The 21882-nt window shown below is 42.7% G+C and overlaps 1 protein-coding gene across 3 annotated transcripts in view; it reads right to left on the bottom strand.

Moving 5' to 3' along the window:
* The window catches only part of srgap3 (SLIT-ROBO Rho GTPase activating protein 3), a gene marked incomplete at its 3' end in the record, with an annotated part of 71021 nt that extends 55576 nt beyond the window's left edge, over positions 1 to 15445 (bottom strand). For all 3 annotated transcript variants that reach the window (XM_080846148.1, XM_080846149.1, XM_080846150.1), the window contains exon 1: positions 15196 to 15445. In XM_080846148.1, coding sequence (XP_080702274.1) covers positions 15196 to 15262 — 67 coding nt within the window. In that variant the 5' untranslated portion in view covers positions 15263 to 15445. The remainder of the gene's footprint in view (positions 1 to 15195) is intronic.
* Between the last annotated feature and the right edge of the window lie 6437 nt (positions 15446 to 21882).

The raw sequence follows: 21882 nt of genomic DNA, 5'->3' as shown, positions 1-21882 counted from the left end.
AAACTGTGTGATGGACACAACAGAGCTGATCCAGATTTCAGCTTTCGCATTGAAGTTGTTAACACACACACACACACACACACACACACACACACACAGAACACCGGCTTTTAAGTTCCGCCACAAATCTTCTGAATTTAAAGAGTAACCTCACGGGAAAGGTAATAATAAAACAGAAATAAATCATGTTCTATGTGATATGGTGCTTTGAACCAAAGCCACAAAAGCTCAAAATCCTCAAAGGTGAATTGCTATTGTGACTTCGAGAGAACATGAAGGGGTACCTGCTGAGTTCTGGGCTGGCATGCACTCTGATGCAGACGAGCTCTGATCACAGGTACAGCCCCCCTTCTTTCTTTCACAGATATCAAACGGAGGGCACAGATGAAAACAGGATTGCAGATCAGTTTTCATGTTCAGATGAGAAAACAATAGGAATACAGTTACGGCTCGTGATCAACAGCTGGCGGAAATGCAACTGACGGTGCAAGCTACGACCAGCCTCTCAAACGTTCTTTCTTGGCTGATCTGAGAGCCTGCCCTTGTTCACAAAGCGCTGTTTGCTAAATTGACATGCTTTGTCCCTGAAAAAAAAAAAAAAAAAAACAACAAGCATTCATTCCTCTGTAACTGAGTCTATGCCAGCCTCTCCACAGCTAATGAAGTCAATGGAGCCTCGGGTGGAATGGAAACCTTCATTGTACTGCCCAGCAGCCTGGCTGGAGCGTAACATTCCCTACTGTTGTCAACTCCGAGATCCCACTGTTCCTTTTTATTTCAACATAATTAGACTATACTGGCTGTGCGGTTTTTTTCCACACAGAATTCTGTACAGAATCCCAGAGAAATAAAAAACAAAGGGCACGGTCTGATTGCTGTGAGGGGACTGGCCATCATTGTGTAGTTGTTTATCCCAAGTCTCGGTTTGCTTAGGAAGAGCAACGATAGCCAGAGCAACCTGTCCACAGCATTGATTTTTCTTCCCCTCCACTGTTGCCAGACTATCATCAGCGTGTTACATGAGCCCGTTGCTCTGAGCAACCCAAGGCCCTAGCTCTAGAGACACGCCCTATTGGGGGCCAGTGGTCAATCACGCGACTGCAGCCAAAAAGTCCACCCAGAGCGGAGGGCTGGGAGGATGAGGGGACGGCGAGCGCAGGAATTAGCCCAAGTGCACAGCGTCGCCCCGGCAACCCACCACTGCAGCGCGAGGCTATCTCCAAGCAGTTGATCCACTGAGACGTGCCGAGGAGAGCAGTGGAGAGCTGGGGGATGGGAGCCTCGTCCACGCTCATGCATGGTGACATGACATACACACACAGCCCTACCACCACCTGCATACACACACACACACACAATCACACACACACACACACACACACACACACACACACAAACACACACGAATACGAAGACACACACACACACACACACACACAAATACGAAGATGAAGACGAACACACAAACACACATACACACTTTTTTTTCTGGCTATATGGCTCAGCAGTGCAGGATGCGTCACCATCGTCACATTGACTTTGTCATAACAGGACTTGATCTAGTTTTCTGTGCTCTGTATTTCATGTTGCTGCTGATATAAAATAAACATTGACACAGAGGCTATAAATAAAACGCAGGTTGCTACTTTTCTTCAGGCAAACCTGAGCTGCTCAGCCAAGCAATAGACATCAGACTGTTTATGAAGAGTGTGAGGCACAAATCACAAGGGCACAGGTACCGGATTGAGTGTGAAATGCAAGTTAAAGTAATTATAATTATAATAATTATAATAAGTCACAAAATGATAAGACACACCCTGATAGTACATATAAGTGGCATGAAGATGTTTAAGAAGGCTAATGTAACAGTATGAAATGTTATATTCTGCAGGGAGAAGATGGTCCAAATGTTGACTAATACCGAGAAATAAGGCGGTCCCTCTAGTGGGAGGTCGGCTGGCCCTGACCTTTCTTCCCAGCATCCTCTCTGTCCGTCTGCTCCCATGGCTGTTTGAGCCAAAAGTCTCTCAGCGCTTGGAATGAAACAGATCCCTCCACCAGCACACATGTACCATAGACATTCAGTCTTCTTTGAAGCAAATGCACAGCGGGACAGGAGATGACAAAAGGCAAAGTGATACACGAGTAACATTTTGCGACCCAGCCAAGAAAAAAGAAAAGAGAGAGAAAGGCAGTTCCCAATTCTTTCCCCACCCTCTTGTCAACACAAACCAACCTCTCTCAAGGAGGTCTTTCATTCCCCCTACTTGTAAAGGAAAATAATCCCTAATAGCATCATCAATTATTCACAAGAATTCCCCTCCAGTCAATGCCAAGATGGGCTGCCAGGCCTGGAGCTAAGATAGCACAGCATACCGAGGGAGAGGGACCCTGGCTCTTGAGGAAGCTCTGGCATACTGTAGTCATGCAGCAGAGGGTCCGTCAGGACACTTGAGGGGGAGCACCAGGTGGTTCTGATTGCGCCATGACAACAGGAGCCATTGGCTAACAAGGTGTGTCTGTGGAAGGGGGACGGAGAGCAGTTAGCAGTTAGCCCTGAACACTGCAGTGCAGCAGCGCTTGGCTGCGAAAGCCCAGCGGAACAATGGAGCGAAGAGAGGCAGTGCCTCGATTACTCCCTCCCTCAGTGGTGGAGCCCTACATCAAAAGGCAGCCAATTAATAAAACCGGTCTTTGCACAGGCCAGCCTGACTCACACATTCCACTGTACACAGCGGTAAAAATAGAGGCTGTTTCTCAGAGTGTGATTGTTTTTATCAACATAAAACTACGACTACGACTACGAACAAAAGAATATGCCTTAGCTCTGGCTAATTCCTGCCTTTATTTTCGCTCTTGTTTACTTAACCCAAGCAACCCAGCTCAAAAGCAACCCCAAGGGCCACAGACAGCCCCTAATATCAATCCCTAAGCTTATGCCACAACCAGATTGTCTTGTCTGTTTCTGTAGCAACAGCTGTGAGACAACAAGAAAACCATTTGGATCAACTTCTCCCTGCACAAATTCTAGTGATCGCTAATTACCATTTCCATAAATACAACAGTTACAGTTTTTCTTTAATACCACAGACTTATGTAAACACCCAAACTGGGGAATGAGACATTGGTTATGGCCTGTCTTGCAAACTTCTTGTCCCCCTCACATGGGAAGATGCGTGTTAGCCTGATGCTGTCATAGCTCTGCCTGCTGCTAAGCATTTCAGAGACTCTGGGCTTTAACATCATGGATACAGTGAGTGGCCCTGCTGTGTTATCCATTGAAACTCCTTGGCAAGGCAGCGAATGTTGTATTAAAAGCATGGCATCATGCAGCCCCTGGCCCTCCAACACTGACATTTTTATTCTCTCAGACATCTTTTGTATTGTGTCTAGAGTTTGTGGTAGTTTTCATTGAATTTCTACTTTTTTGCAAAACATTATGGATATTTCACACCCTCTGCAAAGCAGTCATTGCTCTGACTAATAATCATGAATGATAAATGAATAATCTCTTTCTTTTACACCGTGGAAGCCATACTGCTGTTCAAAGACTCCATTGCAAACATAACAAAACATGCTGGCCCCCATGGGTGTAACACAGGTGTGAACACAACTACCTAATCCCCAGTGGACAGGACCTCATCATTGTCTGTCAATGCACATTGGCCTGTGCATTCCACCTGCAGAATACATTCTTGTGTATTTATGTCTTTTACTTCCCCTGGACTAATACTCTGAACACCTATTTGAAGCACAAAAATAAACTGCTTAATACATTCTTGAGTGTTTGTCTTTTTATGTCAGTTTATGCCAGAACTAATACTCTGAACACCTATTTGAAGCACAAAAAGAAACTGCTGAATAGATTCTTGTGTGTTTATGTCTTTTCCTCCCCCTGGTTAAGAATGGTGTTACGCCCCAGGAATGGTAACATCTATCAGAACTAAAACTCTAAACACCTTTTTGAAGCACAAAAAGAAACAGAAATAAACACTATCTGTATGCCAAAATTTGAAAATTGAAACCACACTCCCTCGAAGATGGGACACCGGGGCACACAAAAGGTTCAAAACATTCAATTATCAATTCTGTCTGCATCAAGGCCAGATCAGTCTTTTGGGCTCGCTGCTGCTCTCCGTCCAATGTGTGTGACCGCTGGCCTGCACGACTCTGCTATTTGGCAGCAGCTCAAGGCTGCTATTGAATAGCTTTCAAATTGGCAGTGCCAACACCCTTTCAGAGAAGTCGCCTTTTTTGGGGGTTTCATAAATCACAAACTCATCGAGTCTCAGTGAAAAAGCCCAGCTAGGATCAAATGCTAACCAGACTGCAGTCCTGTAATGCTGCTGTGATCCCTTCATCCAGCATGATTGCAAGAATGATGAAGCAAGAATTCTCATGAAAAGAACACACATTAAACACCTACCGTCTCTGACATCGAAAAAAAAAGATTTTACAACCATTGTTGATTATAACATTCTATGGCTTGCGGAGAGACATGCATGATATAAGGGAGTTCATCTTTTATCATATCTCCATTTATTCTCTTTATCCACTTCACTGGTACTGACATATATGAGGAGAGTGCGGATCATTTGATTTGTAAATCCTCTTCAGTACATAACTTGGCCTTGACAGTGAGGTGATTAAGGGCTTAAGAATACTCCACAACGTCTGCGCATTTCTGTCTCCAAAGTATACTAGTTTTGCTGTTTTGGATGTACCAGCAGCAAGTAGGTACAGTGCTGTGCAGTGAGAGAAACTCACTTCCCTGACACCTTGACAGATGTGATAGCGGCAGGCGCTACACCCATGGTTTTTACCCTCCTTGCTAGCACACCCACCTCCCATTCCCAAGATAGTGAGTTTGAGTCCGATGCGAGGCTGAGCTTGTCCACACAATGCAACTGACACGGACACATCTCTCAATCGCAACGTTTGAAATAATACTTCTACATTGTGTGAATCTGCAGCCAAGACTTATTTTATCTAGGTACCTTCATAAGTCTACTCTTCATAAGGGATAGTTACCTACCTCAAATTACCGCCACTGGTCATCTAATCAGGTATGATTTACTAAAGCATACAAATAAATGAAACTCTTATTGTATTAGCCAGTCTCCAGGACTTTTATTCCAAGGGAGCAAACGTACTAATGGAAATGTGGATCTGTACTGGACGTTGCTCTGGATAAAAGCATCAGCTAAGTGAGTAAATAGCGTAAATATATTTAGTTTCCTCTTGACTCAGTCAACGTGCACAAGCCCGTGTGGACACGGAGCTGTACAGAAAGTCTGCGCTGACCGTGGTAACAAGTGCACAGAACTAAACGTAGCCATGTCTGCAGAAGTATACATTACAGTTGACCAAGATTTGACAGTTGCTGAGGTGACGCCAGGGTGGGAAATTCACATATTTTTTAGGGGGCAATTTTTGCCCCCACTTACTGAAATCCAGGGGCATTTCACAAAAAATTGGGGGCACTTTTAGAAACTTGTGAAAAACATTTAACCTTTGTTCAAAATAATAAACACACTTATTTAGGCTTAAAGCAGCAATACGGAATTCTGTTCCAAAACTAGTACGCCAACTACCTAAAAGGCATGCAAAAACCTTGTAACCACCACCAACAGCCCAGCTGACACAGATAGAAGCTTGCCACCACACTAACTGGTGTATTTTTGCAGTACCTGGCATGTCATGCATGTGAAAGCTTTTCTTCCATTTTTGCAGGGTGTTCCAGCCCGTTACACAGAACTACATAGGGCATATCTTTGATGGCTAGTGGGAAAGACACAGGTCTTGATCGGTCCTTCACATGACCATATGCGATCAAAATGAATTAGAGGATGGTACCAAAACTAGTTGCCTATAAAACCATACCTCAAAAAGTGTTAAATTGTTGCATAGTGTTACTTTAAAGTATATGAACAATTGTCATTAAATGGCAATAATAAGACTATTAGGCATTAGTCTACATATTCAAAGTGTTTTCTTAGATTTTTTGAAGAAAAACCAAACAGACAACGTAAATTACACAATCATATTCACGTTTATTCTTATTTCTTTGTGGTTATTAGTTGTTATTATTATTATTCATTGTTATTTCATTATTCAACTATTAACAATCGTTTTTTTCTTTCTTTTTTTAATAATAATAACACGTTATATTTATGGATTTTTGTGTTACCTTTAATCATGTTATACCTACCATAGTAGGCCTACAGGAAATACAGATAAGACTAGTAAGCTAGCTTGCAAGCAAGCCTTTGTAGCTAACGCACAATCAGAGATAGCTAACGTTAGCTAACTAACATTTAACTAGCTTAACCGAACTAAATAATTTCTAAAAGTATTATCACTAGTTATCATTCACCGTAGGCGATGGCGTGTTGCTTGGCGCCTGGTGACGAAAGGCCATGGATTTCTGTATGTTTTCGCTCCCCTTGAAGAAGTCAGCAGAAACATTTGCCTGTGCTGACAACGACTTGGGCAACTCGTTGTCCACAAGTCCGACATGCCTTGAAAAAAAAATCTGGTCTTTTTCTTGTCGTCGTCGTCGTCATCCTCATCCGCAGTCACAGGTCTGATTAGGAAGCGCTCCAAATATTTTTAGTTAGAACGTTCGGTTCTTCACGCAACAATCAGTCAAGGCGAAAATCAAAACATTTAATGGCAACTGACCGGGTCATATAGGCTACGATGTTTTTGACACGTTCATTAAATTATTATTACACAAAATTATGGGGGCATTTTTTGCCCCTCTCCTAGTAATTTTAGGGGCAAAACTATATTTCTTAGGGGCAGTTTTGCCCTTTGCCCTCGCTAATTTCCGACGCTGGGTGACGCTTCACCAAGTTATGTTGGTATGTATGCTATTACAAAAGTCAAACACTCACACACAACTACATGATGTTTATCCTGTCACAACTACATTAGATAAAGATACAAAAAGATAAGCCTTCCTCTGCAATGAACTACACAGGGAGGGACATTTCAGGTGGTGAGATGCTAATCGAATTCCTTTTGCAGCTCTGGTCACATCTGTTGCACTCTGAAGGTGACCCAGCAGGAAGTTAACAGGCTGTAAAAGAGCCTCCAACCACAGGCCTTCTCACTGACTCACACACACAAGCACAAGCCGCTGTGTGCATCACCTGAGCCGTGCCACAACGACAAGGAGGCTTGATGTGTCAAGACACACATGCTGATAAACATTACCGAGAGAGATAGGACCTGACATGTTACTCAGCCAGACGGAAACCCGTTCAGAACAGGAAATGGTGGTGATGGAGGGGAATGGGGCGGGGGGGACAGTCACAGCTAAGCAGATCTTGAACCCACAACGACTGTCTCTGTAATTGCACACAAGGCAGGTTCCTCCGTTCACCTGGCACTGCAATCACACAGACACAGAAGCATTCCCCATTCAAGAACAGACAAGCAGGCGAGCGCACAGGTGTCTACCAACTTGGCCCCAGAGCACTGGGTTACACACCCTGAAATTCTAAATGAATCACGTTTGATCACAGAGAGAGAGAGCAATGGGAGACATTAGTTGGAGATTCAATCCTTGACCCTAAAGGTTTACTGCTAAATGGCCCAAAGAAATAGAGAGCTAAACTAGAGCATGAAAGATGCAACATGCCATCGATTTCTGATGCAACAAGTAGCCTTTACCTTCAGACATTTTAAACCAGCCCCCTGCTTGTTACAGCTTTACAGTCATCATACAGACATAAAGAGATGGAGGGGATGAGAGGGTCTCTAGCTGAACCCCCTGCTAATCACAAAGGGTCACATTTAAAGCTGCAGTGGCTGCCAGGGAAGGCAGCCAACCGGACAGGACGGGCAACCTGCTCTCTCTCTCTCTCTCTCTTCTCTCTCCCCCCAGCCTCTCTCTGGGGTGGGGCTGGAGCGGGCCAAGGAGAGGCCAGCCGCCTGGAGATAACTAACAGACAAATCGAATAAAAAAAACAAGCTCTCAAAAGACAAGCAAGCCATGTGAGCCACACCATATGGCCAGGCACCATAACACAGGAGTGGTTTAGACGGATTAGGAGACGGAGGGGAAACGCTATGTGTGACCGCTGAAAATGTGGTATAGCTTGGTTTTATATCAAGCCAATCGAGAAAAGAAGCAGAGGCACTTGGCTCTAAGCTTAAATGGATGAACACGGGTCTAAGATTAGAATTGTGTGCATGAGCTTGCCATTGTGTGTGTGTGTATGTATGTGTGTGTGTGTGTGTGTGTGTGTGTGTGTCCTAATCTTTTGTGATCTCAAGGATTTGTTAGCCTCTTGTCATTTTCCACCTAAAATGACAAAATAGGCTAAAACTACTCTCTTTATCCTAAGCAGGACCCCATCTACATCACACCGCACCCACCCAAAGCTGTGATAACATGGAAGACGGCAACGAGGCCAGCATGAGACTTTAATCTCAGCCGAGTGACATCCTTCAAAGGCCAAGCACTTCCACATTTCTTTCACATTACTCAAGACTCCATTCCAGTCCTCACTTTAGTCATGTCAAATGCATGTTTCTGTAGCAGTGGCCAGCAAAGAAGGGTTCCTCTCTTCCCCCTGCAGCTTCTGTAGTCCCCCCCCCCCCCCCCATGTGTGGAACTGTGGGAAGGGGGTGGAGGGCCGAACAGGGTCCAATTCAAAAGCTGTCGCTCTTCTTTTTCTAACCGCAAGTTCCAGCTCTCGTCTGTATGGAGGGTCTCCATTGAGATGCAAATGGTGCACTCAGCCAAGCAGCTTACACATACATGCAGAGGGCCAGAGCAGAGCCATCCGTGGTCTTGCTCTCTTTCAATCTCTCCTCCTTCTTTCTCTCCCTCTTCCATCTCACACTCTGTCTTTCTCTCGCCCTCTCTCCCTCTCTCAAGCATTCCTCCTCCACTCTTCCCTGAAACTGTTCGCTCAACTGCATCGCATTAGGGAAACACAACATGATGGCGGCAGTATTCTGCTCTGGCTTAAGAATTTTCCCAAGAGCAAAAGTATAAAATGTGGGACACATTCACACAGTCACTCCACGATGCCTCGGAGTCTCCAGAACGTAATTATGCGCAGGTCAAACCAGCAGACTGATGTGCGCCTTAATGAGAGCAAAGAGAAAATGGAACCTTTCATGAGGACTGTTCTAAACTCAGACAGGAAAACCCCTAGCCTGACGATGTCATACTCATTCTAGTCAGAAAATGAGTCTGATACTGCTCCATTGAGCTGTGATTATGGGGCGTGTTTCAACGAACCAGGAAAAAAAAAATGCATCTTCGTTCAATTGGATACCTAGAACCAATCAGAGCAACGTAGTATAACCATCTGATACATTAAACTTTTACCGGATCCCGTAGGAAGGACGGCAAAAACATCTTTTCGATTAACAAATGCCTTGATAGCGTTTATCTGTTCCTCTTTCAAAATAAATGCGCTGTCAATATCTGCGAGATATGCATACTCATGTTATACTTATTAACAGCGAAGCTAGCTAGCTACTATGTGTTTCAATGGATTTTTGGTCTAAGTGTTAGCAGTAACCTAACAATAATGGTCTAGAGCTTCAGTTAAGACCTACAATACTCTGCAACATTCGTGTGGCACATACACAACTAACCGAGTCAATGTAGACATAAAAAAAAAGTCGTGTAGATAGCTTAATTCACATAAAATATTTCCCACTAAACGGCTCCCGAGACACGCCATCTTGGTACGATTTTGAATCTACCGTTAATTCGACTCAAGCGTTGGTTGATCATCTGTCCATCATCGTATAAAGCCCGCCCTGACAAATTCATTGGTTAGATCAGTTTTCTGAGATCTGATAATTTCTCCCCAACGGAACTTCCAGACCTCAAATGTTGTGGGCTGGGTTCGGTCTGGTATCCAGGCTAGAAAAAACCCTGGTCATAAATCAATACACTGTGCAGCTTTTGCCAACAATTCTGTGTCATGCTGTGTCACAATTCCTCCTTGTACAATTGTTTATTGGTAATCACCATATGTCATCAAAAATCTACACCAAATAAATTCTGTTAAAAAGGTGACCAATATGCTTTAGTTAGAAATAACCATAAAAACAGACAGACATAACCTTTCAGGGCAGCTGCCAGGATCTTCCATCTTCTTTCATTTCTCTCTCCCTGTCTCTCCCTCTCTCTTCACAGGCTTTTTTTCCAAACAAACACTTTCCATCCAAAAACAAACAGGCCTGGAAGATCCCCAAACACTTCTTTACCCAGAGGTCTCAGAACTCACACACGCAAAGACACAGCATGACACATTTTCCTGTCTTTCCCTCTCAGAGCAAAGAAACAGAATAGGCATCAAATGTATGGAGCAAGAGAAGGGGCCCTTGTTCAAAGCCTGTACTGTAACCCTGGGAAACAGTGTGCACTCAGGCAGCCATACAGCTCCCCACATGCTGGTCGCACACACTGTGAGCAGGCCATGAATCACAGCACACTATGTTGGAGCAGCAGACTTTGCATTCTTTTACCATCATGTTTAGCCAGAATGTGCCATCTGGTCCAAGACTTGGGCAAGTTCATCAACATGCATATATTTCAGGGTGGAAACACAGATTGCCGAGTTGCCTCCTGATTCTTGGGGCAATTCAGAGTATGTCTATCAAAAAACAGGGGAAGTAAGAAGGGTGTTACGACATGAGTCGAGTGTCAGTCTTGGACAACTGTCCTTGTTCACAGGGTGGATATGGAGTCTAACTGAACTAATGAAATCTCAGGAGGGCACAGATAACATCAAAGACAACAAGGGTGTTGAGAGTCTGGGATCGTAAATCAATCATCTTATCTGGTCTTCTTCCAGGAGAGGACAAGCAGGTGATTGTTTGTTAAAGTAAAAGCAACGCCTGTATTGAGACAAATGGACACCCTGACAGACCTGTTTGAAACTTGTTCAAGATGATATGCCCTAAATATGTTGACCGAAACTAGCTCTTTGTTTAACCTACCAATACCATGGATGACTGACTGATTCTGCTGCATGTGTTTACACACTTGAAGTGTGGCTGCCCAGTCTAAACAGATACCTGGACCTGAGGCCTGTACTACGAAGCAAGTTCAACATACCCAGGGTGTCTTTTTTCGTTAGCTGGCTTGTTAAACCCTAACAACAGCGGCCACGTATGAGCGATGTCACAATGGTGGCCATCAACTCGTAAAGTCAACCCAGGTTTTTCTAATCTTGCTATTAGCACAATCACGTAAAATGAGTGGTGTGGGCACCAGATAACCAATCACAAACATGGAAGGGTTTAAAGACGCATATCTCACTCAAGAAGAACAACCGATAATCCTTATAAGAATTGAAATCTACAATAAAAGTTAACATAGTAGCTGCAGCGAGAGCCAGGAAGGAGAGCTGGAGAGAAAAAAATTGCAGACTGTGTGAATGCGCACATTTATAGGCTTATCAATAACACTGCCCCATCATTAAGGCACGAGTAGATCTGACTATAATCACAACTGTGTATTCCATTAAATGAATGGGTTGCTTAGTATTCTTATGGTGTGTAATTCAATATTAGAGACATTCTTTCAGCTGCAACCTTGGCGACAATACATGGTCTTGGGACCCATCCTAGGAGACCCTCTCACTGTCTGCACACAGAGGTCTACGGAATCTTCCAGGAATGGTGATGCCTTTTTCCAAAAGAATTGATTGGTCAGTAGGAGGTGCTTTTCTACGATTTGATCTATTACATCAAACATAACCTACTCCATAAGTTACCAATACAACCCAGTGAAAAGTGAACCACCATCATGGTGCTGAAAACCCAGGACTAAACCTAAAGTGAGCTCACTTACCCGAAAATCCAGCCCCCAGGTTTGATGCATCCTCTAAATAAGTACATGTAAATCTCTTAGTGACAGACAAGTCTGTTGTTACGTCTAAGACCGAGCAGCTAGAAAATATGTGGGGTGCGCACACAGTAAGGTTAACACACTTGTGTCAAAGTGCATCTTGGGGCAGAAAGATGTGCATACCTGATAACTCACTAGTTCATCTGGAAAGGCTGTCTGATCAAAGTATAAACCAATGACATAACAACCACTGCACAAGGGAGAATCTCAGAAATGATCAGTGATACCGACTGATACATTTAGTCATATATAGTTAAAAGATCTTTAATTGCGTGCTTAGTGAAATACACAATCCATCACTGCTGTGTTAATTTATCTCTGCATGGCAACATAGCAACTGGCTTTACAAAAGATCCATTTAGAATCCAATGATGCCACCATCTCATTCTCTCTAGCTCCCTCTCATTCTCTCTGGCATTGGAGCATTCACACAACCCAGTAGCAATAACTCACAATATGACAAGTGCAATTTAACACTGCATCTCATTAACTGGGCCAAGCCAACAAAAGGAACACCTCTCAATGTCAGAAATGCCCCCCCCCCCCTTACCCCACATGTTTGTGTCTCGAAAACCAGTGTGTTTCTCACACGGTAGAGCTAAGGATGAGCAATGAGCGCAATTCTCCCTGAATTAGCATCAAAGCCATTCTACCCCCTTTTCCAGGGGCCTTGTCTCGCATGTTGCCTTAATAAACAGAGGCGACGCATCCATGGCGAGGCTAGACACAAACTGGATAACTGATGCTCGGGTGCACAACAAGCCCTCACAGTTAAATGGTCAAGCATGGCTGATGTGGGACACCCTAGCATCCAGTGACGGTGAAGGGCAAAGGGAAGGGAAAAGTTATCACAAATCTGCATAGGTCACAGATAATGGTGTGTGTGTGTGGAAAGAGGCACTGAGGGGGGGAGGGGCGGCTTGAGAAATCGGAGGTCCCCTGAACACACACATGGGCAAACACTATTGAAAACTAACCACTAATGAGGTGCTGTTCTGCAAGATCTAGTGTTAATGCTAGATGAAAAGGGACAATATGAACTCTCCCTTACGGCACCACAGAGAGCTTTATCCCGGAGGTAATACTACCATGCAGCAGCAGTAGAAGCCCTGTACTCTCTAACAGGAGGGTACGAGCAGGTGCTTGTCTGAGGGTGGGCGGGGGGATCTCCTCAATTCACCCTGACTTTGAACCCATCCCTGTTAACCACAGTGACGTTTATGGATGTTCTCAGTCTCCCTGTTGGCCTGGTGCTTCCTCTGGTCTCTTCTGTAGCCTGGCCTGCGCTCAGCCCTCTCCATCCCTCTATAATTCATTTTCATGCCCTACATTATTTACAACATTTTTAAAGAGCTCAGTTTTTTTTCCCCTCTCGACCTAAGCCATTCCTGCCTTCCTTCTCGACACCCTCCCATTACATAAGTAAGACATTGAATGATGAGGCATACGATGAGGACATAATAATGATATTCTAGACATTCTTCCTATAACTTTTTTGGGTGATAAAAAAGAATATTCGCATATGACAGTAATGGGAATTAAGACGCATCAAAAACTGACCCTGATAATATAGGATTCTGAAAAATAGTTGAGTGTGAGATTAACATACTTGATAATAACAAAAGCTGGGATTCAATGCTTGCAAAAACCATTCAGTACTGTAGTATTTGACTAATAGCCTCACAGGATTAAGCTAAATAACAATTTACCATCAGCTTGACAAAAAGTGCTCATCCATCCCATCCCTAGAAGTAATCCATGAAAGAGAATCACAAAAAGCTCATAGAGCATAGGCACTTTGGAAACCAGTCCACATCAAAAGCGAGTTTTTAATGACCATTATACAGATCTCTTACACTATGTTACTTTTTGGGAGCCTATACAATAAATACAACAGAGCAAGGTGTCAAAACAGCAATGAAACAAGGCTTTTGTGTGTGTTACAAACCACAGCCTTACACTTACTAGCATATCTGCGGATAGGGGATGAACAAACTGATAAATAGACCATTAAGGCATTGCGGATGGTTAACTCTTTGTTTCACTTAGAACAGTGGAAAAAGGTAATACTTGGCATCATGGCACCTTTCTTACTGCCTATTACCTATTCACATCTGAAGGCTGTGACCTATGTTGCACCGATACCATGTGAGAGCTGATTCCATTAAGATCTATGTGAAAAGGGTCTGGTCGAACCAACATAGTAGTATCACCTAGGGCTATATCATACACGGGCACACATCAGCTTAGTGCAATAACATATTGCATAGGATAACATCCTTTAATGTGTGCTGTGCATGCACCCAAGCGAAGTGGCAAGCATTAATAAAGAATATTAAAAGGCAAGCCGTCTTCTACAATGGCCTACAAATATCGACGGAATGATGCAAGGCTTTCTGTTTGGGCGTCATGGCCAATGATGGAGTTCATGTTGCGGTATCATAGGGACAAAACGCAAAGGTCCGCAGCCTCTGTTCTACATTTGATAACGACGCTGCAGTGCTTAGAATTCTGGATGCAATCATATGATGTGCTTTCAGTGTGAACGCTGATTGCCTATCCTGTGCGACAAATGTAAGTTCTTTAAGCGTGTCAGAGGGGCACTGGGGGTGCGTAAAACGTCAACAAAGGAGAACAATTAAAGGAGTTCCACCCATCTGTGCGCGGAGCATGACATTACAATGATCATTCTACCCTGCAACAAAGCGTGCAGCCTCCAGCTTGCGAATGCATGACCCAAATCAAACCAGACCATTCATACAACGGCAGTGAATGCCTGACAATCCACTGCTGAATTAAAAGAAAAAAAGATTCTTCGTCCACCTCAATGACGAACAGTCGCTCTCAAGGCGTAGAATCTGGGTGTTGCCAAGAGTATCAAACGTTAGATCCTTAACGTTACGTCAAGCAAGAAAATAGTCATTTTTAAGGTGAAGTTATCATGTAATTTGATTACAGAACAAGGCTCATGACTGTAGTTTACTCTTTTGCATGCCTGGTGTTCATTTAGAACAGTAATTGTATGTGTAGGCCACAACGAACAGAAGATGACAACATTTGTTGCAATGTTAGCAAGTGAGCAGAAGTGGGGATGAAAAAGCTACCTGTTTCAAGTGACGCCTTTACCACAATGGTTCTTTAATTTAAGTTTTTTTTTTCATGAGAATCAAAAGAAAGTGTACTTGAGCTGTAATCCTGTGATTTTAGCACACTGCCTAGATTCACAGAGTGATAACACCTAATTAAATAAATGTCTCCCTTAAGATCAACGATGTGGCCAAATTGTAACACTGCAATCTCACCTTTGACTTGTGTCTCATATTCTCCGATTATCTCCTTGTCCTTCTTGAATTTAGTTTGAGATGACATGTTTCCTGAGGTATGAATGTAGTAGGGTCCAGTGAGATGTCGAGGCTTTGGGGTGAAAGCTCCTTAAAGTGATCACTCGTATCTTGCAGTGTTTTTGCTCTTTTCTCACCCGTGCTTTGAATCTTCGTTTTAGGCTACTAGCTTGTGTGTCCAACACCAACGAGATCTTTTCGAGTATGTCCTTCTCCCTGGAAGTGCCGTATATAAACACGGGTGTTTAGTTTTAAGCGCGTCTCTTTAGGCTCACCTGCATTGATATATATTCGCTTACGGTTACTCCCTGGAGAAGAAAATGCTATGCTATTGCGGAGCTGAACGGGTGCTTTTCCTTTCTTGTGATAGCCATCCAGAGCGAAAGTCAGCAGGGAAAAACAGCAACACAAAATCTTCAGTTCAAAACCAGAACAGAATTAACACGGAAGGACTAAACTTTATGCGTGCGTCCATTCCGAAGTGCGTTCATTGTAATTCGTGTGTCCATATGCTTATTATTGTGGAACAGCGCGTGTGGTTCAGTGACTGACCGATCTCAGATTTGCTCTCTACTTTGAAATTTTGTGCAGAGATGAGAATTGCATCGACTCAAGCGTTGCAAGGAGACTCCTCCCATTGTAGAACCCCCTCCCTGAACCAATCCAATCAGCCAGCATACACATACCCACGCATGCACAAACAATTAGGCTAATTCATTGTGCAACCACCCAGTGGCCTCATAATAAACAAAACGACTACAAAATGTAAACTATATGTAAGAGATACATTTTGTGCAAAACATTTAAACAGTTTTGTTAAAAATGCCAAGTATGCCCTCAAATTGATGAATAACCTACTGAAAGACTGCTGGTAAAGATTTTATTAAAATTCTACAAATCCAACTGTATAAATAAGTAAGCAGATATATGATAGATCTATAAATACAAACAGGCAATTGTTAGTTACTGATATCTCACACATCTTAACCCTTCCGCTGCACACGCAATAGAAATGGCATCAAGTACAAATTAATGGCCAGGGTACATGAATCTTCTATATTGCCATGGTAAGTTCACCCCTCAAGCCATACTGGCATGTATTAACCTCCAAGAGACTGAGCTTTCCATGACATGTATGTCGTCACAACAAAGTGGGAACACAATTTAAGATCTCTACATTAATTGAAATGACTGTATGACCCTCTGGACATCTCGTTCTCACATGCACATCGCGTGTAGGAGAGGGGAGCAAGTTTATGCTCATTTGAAATGTTGAATGTTCAGGGTGTGGGGGAGAGAGGCTGAAATGCCAGCTATGTATAGTTCGGCTTTCATCTGCATTCTCTGTAGTTGTTCAATCATTTACATGAACTAGAACAGTATAAGTCCCATGTTCTTTTGTGAACAAAGCACATTTCAATGGCCAACGTGATGTTTATCCTGGCTGTCTGCTTCATACGATTAATTTAGCTTAAAGGCAAGGTCTGCAATTCAGTTGTTGCTGGTTGAGCTCAACAGCCAATTGAATAACAACCCTCCCTTTGGTGCTCCTGAAGCAACATTGCCAATGTTTATTGGCTGGAGAAAAGTGTATGGTTCGGTACAAGCCATTTTTCCCCTAGATTTACAGAGCCAGGAAGTAATACAACCACTTAAGGTTTTTCAAGCACATACCATGAGGACCATGATGAGCAATTCATTGAATTGGACAAAAAGTGTATGGGATTAGAACTGACCCTTTAAGTGTCATCGAGCCTGAAAGATTGTGCTGTCCTTCGGCGAATTTGTCGGATACCCACGCTTGGTTCAACTTAGCTTATTCAGAATAACAGACTTGTAGGAAGACGGCTTAGCAAAAGAATGTGTTTATTCAGTCACTAAAGTCAAACTGAAAGCTCTCTGTGATTGTATGGTTTTGATGTGCTCCTCAGTAAATGCACACCAACAGTTCTGCAGCATAGGGGAAAAGGTTGTGATCATTTTGCAGTAAAGGGTTATATGTGTATTAGTATACATTTCAGCTAAGTTATTGTTAACCATCACAAAACATCATTTTTATCTACTGTCCCTCTGCACCTCTACAGCACATCAATGAGGTGTGGCATGTGCCGTGTCACCGATGGATATCAGGTGCAGATACGTTCAGAGCAAGAGGCATATGGAGCTACAATAGTTACAAAATCCACAAATAAATGTAAGGCAATTCACAAATGTATTTTGTGATTCACATATAAATGCCATGCGATTTCATAAACGTAAATGCTGTTACATTTATTTACAGACTTCCGTGTGAACATCCCTGCAGTTATTTGAGGATTTATGAGACAATCCTGACGTGTCTTGATCCACAAATGTATGAGGACATTCTCTGCAGCCTATCAGATGTCTCTTACAATTTCAGCCAATCACATGAATGAAAATTCTAGGGTAAGACTGAATGTGACCACATTGCGTTACATCTGCTACATCCAGTTATGTGGACTTCTACACCATAAAGAACGTCTGCCTGTCTAGCATTAGATAACCAAAGGGGTATAGGAATATCCCTAACCCAAGCTGATAGGGATTCACTACCTTGAAAATAACTGTTCCGTATGCTTACATGAACACTTGTGCCTTGCAATCTTATTACTACAGTGGTGGAATGAAACAGAGACTACAAAGAGGAAAGGGTGATTATATTTAGAGAATGCCAGATGAGGTAGGATATGGCTAGCTTGCTGTTATCCCATAGTATTTGCCAGCTCACATACCCCATAGTGTGCAAAACTTCCAGCAGGGGTAAGACTAGAACACCCCTGGGGTTTCTGAAGACCATGCATAGATATGTGTGCTCTCTCTCCCTCTCTCTCTTTGTAACCCAAGCTCACGTGCACGTGACGAACAGCCATACCTGCCCTGTGTGTCTCGCATCATCATCCTCTCCGTCTGAAATGTCTACAGGTTATTTTCCTTTTCTTCTGACTGTCCATCTTTCATGACCAGCAAGAGCCTCACAAGGGGACACATGAAAGCGAGCATGCAGCACCGCTGAGGAGTGCTTTCATCAGGAATTTTAAAAGTGTCTCTGTCCTGGGAAGCAGGGCCGCATCACTGTGAGAAGCCCCCTCCAGATCTGATGATCACTGATGAGTTAAAGAGCTGTGGAGGAGTCAGGGTGGGGGGTATGGGGTAGGGATGGGGGGGGGGGGGGGGGGTGGTCATTCATAATTCACCTGTGATGGCGGCCAGCTGTGCTGTGGGCTGCTGTGAGCCTCCAGAAACCCATCCTAATATTTCTCTCTGTTTTGTTCACCACAAAATGAGACTCCTCCTCTGCCTCCTCTCTCCCCCTCGTTGCAAGGCACATAATGGAGCCTGGGAAACTATGACTTCACTGTTTCTGTGACAAAGATCCATTGTGAGCCGCTTTCTCTCTGTATTTCATTTTGAGGTGCTGGAGTGGGAGCCACTGCTGGGCTCCTCTGAGAAGCGAGAGGCTGGAGACAGGGGCATGGAGGACAGATTGTAGATGGCTCAAATAAGAGCCGAAAAAATTAGGCATGGGAAACAGTGCGCGAGTTGTTTGGTTTGTTACAAGATTGTGCCAGTAGAGCAAGCAACTAGGGATCCGTATGTCCCATACATAAATACATATCTTACTGTGCTAATTATTTCTGAAATGGTTGTCATCATTTCTACCACTGCTGCTTCTAATTACACATCTAAAACATCTGCCCAATCATTAGAGAATGTTTGGAAACCTGGAATGAATTACATGGCAGGTTAAGAGGGCTTAAGAGTGGGAGAGTGTGAATACCCAACTTGACATTTGACCCTTGAAAATCAGAGTGAGAGAAGCTTACAGATGGTAAGGTAAATGGTAAGGGTTTAAAGGTTTAGGTTCTAAGTTCAACAACTGTAACTCTAAAATTAAAAGTATGTCTCTTCAAAACTATATCTTGCATCCAGGAAATATTTAAAACAAACCCCAGAATGATGGTTGCACTATTCCATGGAAATTTTAATGAGATGTCAAGTTTGGTCAGTGATCTGTTCTTGGTCAATGGTGTAGCTATGAAGTGAAAAATCTGATCTAACAAGCATTCTGCCTGGGTATATTATTACTAAAACCTAAAACTGTAACCCAAAAGAACTACCATAAATGTAAATGTCACAGCATCATTGAACTTTGACGATATGCAGGCAAATGCTTCTCAGAAATCTTAAATATTTCCTGCAGCATAAACTTGGCCTACTTGGTTTCTTTTATTGTGAACATCTGGCCTTCAGCTGTAGGGGGATATCTATTGTTTTTGACATGGTTAAGTGAATTCAGGTTGTGACTCATTGGTTTAATTTTTCTCACTCAAATGGATATGAGTAGCTCTTGCAAATGTAACTTTGAATGAAATCCAGCATAATGGATTTGTGGTTTATCATAATAATTATCTGTCTTACATTCAATAATTCTATCCAGGTCAAGTGCAATAGCCTTCTTGAGCTTAAGGGATAACTTAGCCTTGACTAAAATAGAGACTTTTCTCCCCACAGGTTTAAAGGCAGCAGGGCCTCTGCAAATATACAGTATATATTGATTATAATGCAGTGCCTCATCCAGGATGAGCTCAAGCATGTATGACTAGTCACGCTCACTTAGGAAAGGTTTTCAGTTTAGAGCTCATTTTGTATTTCTCACTGCAGTCATCTATTCCCTCATGAGCAATAGTACAGCAGAAGAACAGACCTGTAAAAGTCATTACGCTCCAACTGTCATCCATCTACTGAAAAAGCAGCAAATCCTTTATTGCTTTTTTCATCATTGTGAGGCTGTCTTTTTACTGTCTCTTCTGCTGATGAATAAGACTAGGATGAAGGGCAACAGGGCAGCACACTAAAGGTTAGACACAAGGCCGATAGAGTGGTTCCATTGTCCCGGTTCTGATTTACTGTCAAAATACAATACAAAATACCTGCTTTCCATCTCTCCCAAAGGAGAACATTAGTACATGAAGTTAAGTCAATTACGTTATGACGGTGTCATACGAAATTACTGCTCGGTTCAGACATTACAACACCATATGGTGAGGGAGCATAGGCATACAAAAGGCATCACTTGGTATGTTTTCCAGAAATAAAGTCTGCATCTCCAACTTCTATATTTAGGCTAGTCCAAGCAAAGGTCACAGATGCATCCTTTAAAGTTTTTACTAAGCTTATCATTTCACAGTCTACCTCCTCAGGTTTTGCTGCAGTAGTGGCAATAAAACTGTAATGCTGCCGATACTTGTGGAGGATGTGGAGGATGTCTTCAGATAGTTTGCGATGTGGCAGGGCCTGTAAAAAGATCAGCTTGGAGGATAAAAATAAGAATGTCTGGGTTTGACAGGCACACTTCTGCTCTTCCCGCTGTCATATGCAATGACAGCATTTTCCGCTGGTGTTTTTTCCTCTTCCTCTGAGAGAATTACCACGGGAACACTTTCTGTCTCAAAAGTTGCCACGTATTCTTTCTCTAAACCCTTCTAATCCAAACAAAATGTTAATTTAATTATACCTACATAGTCTGTCTGCATGAGATATTTCATATTTTTCATAATATTTCTGCTTCTTCTCCTTCAAAAGCTTTGCTTGCACAAATGGAGGACTAGATCTGGCCATCCTTAGAGCCAAGGGGTCCTGTGTTCATGGATATGCAACGCTGTGTGCCATGTGCAATACACTTAAAATCAATAATATTATTTATTATATGATTATGAATGTATATTATATGTATTTATTATCAATTATTTTACAGAAACAAGACATGACAATTAAACGTTCCAAAATCAAGTGACACTAATACTCCAGCAAAAAAAGGAAGCAGCCATTTTCTTCACATAGCTTATATACCTGCCTACCTACCTTACCTGCTTATATAACAGTTGGAAACTCTTTATTAATAGAACAAATGGTATGAACTAATTAAATTTAAAACAAATTTGACATTCAAGGATCATAGCCATTGTTATTAAGCTATCCAGATATCCTGACATGATATTTTCCATATCTCTGCAGATACTTCAATGACCACATTACAAATCTAGTCATTTGCTTGACCTTAGTCAAACGGGGGTTGGGCACAGTTAGACTCAGGAGAAGTATAGACTATAGAGCCTGCTGGATTGCTGTGGAAACGCTGTGAGAAATGCGCAGATCTCAACCTCTTATAATAAATGACATGTATGCCACAATTGTTAATTTTTGTATTTGAGGCCCAGGCAGGTCCCGTGGATATGAGACTTGAATTTGTCAAGCGATCAGCCTACATTCATTATTCTTCTCATCACTGATTCATCAAAGAGGGGAAGGTGAATGATGTTTCACACTCATTGACAGGCTGGCTAAATGAAGGTTGGCAGATATACAGCCTCAAGTGAAAAAAGACCTATAAGGGAGACTTTCCTCAATATCCAACCTTCAAACATAAACAGCACAAAGACACTTTATAACCACTAATAAAACCAAATTGAATTACTAAATTAAACTATCTGAACACATGGAGACAAACCCAGATCCATTACAGTAATTCAGAAACTTATAGTTCTGTATTTGTGTGGCTGATTTGTTTCTGTAAACAGTGAAATTACTGTATGGAAATGCAGTCCTGAAGGCAACCATGCCAGTGGG

This window comes from Sprattus sprattus (genome assembly GCF_963457725.1).
Source record: "Sprattus sprattus genome assembly, chromosome: 10".
Classification (NCBI taxonomy): domain Eukaryota; kingdom Metazoa; phylum Chordata; class Actinopteri; order Clupeiformes; family Clupeidae; genus Sprattus; species Sprattus sprattus.
The sequence above is the reverse complement of the archived record's forward strand: the minus strand, read 5'-3'. Positions and strand labels throughout refer to the sequence as shown.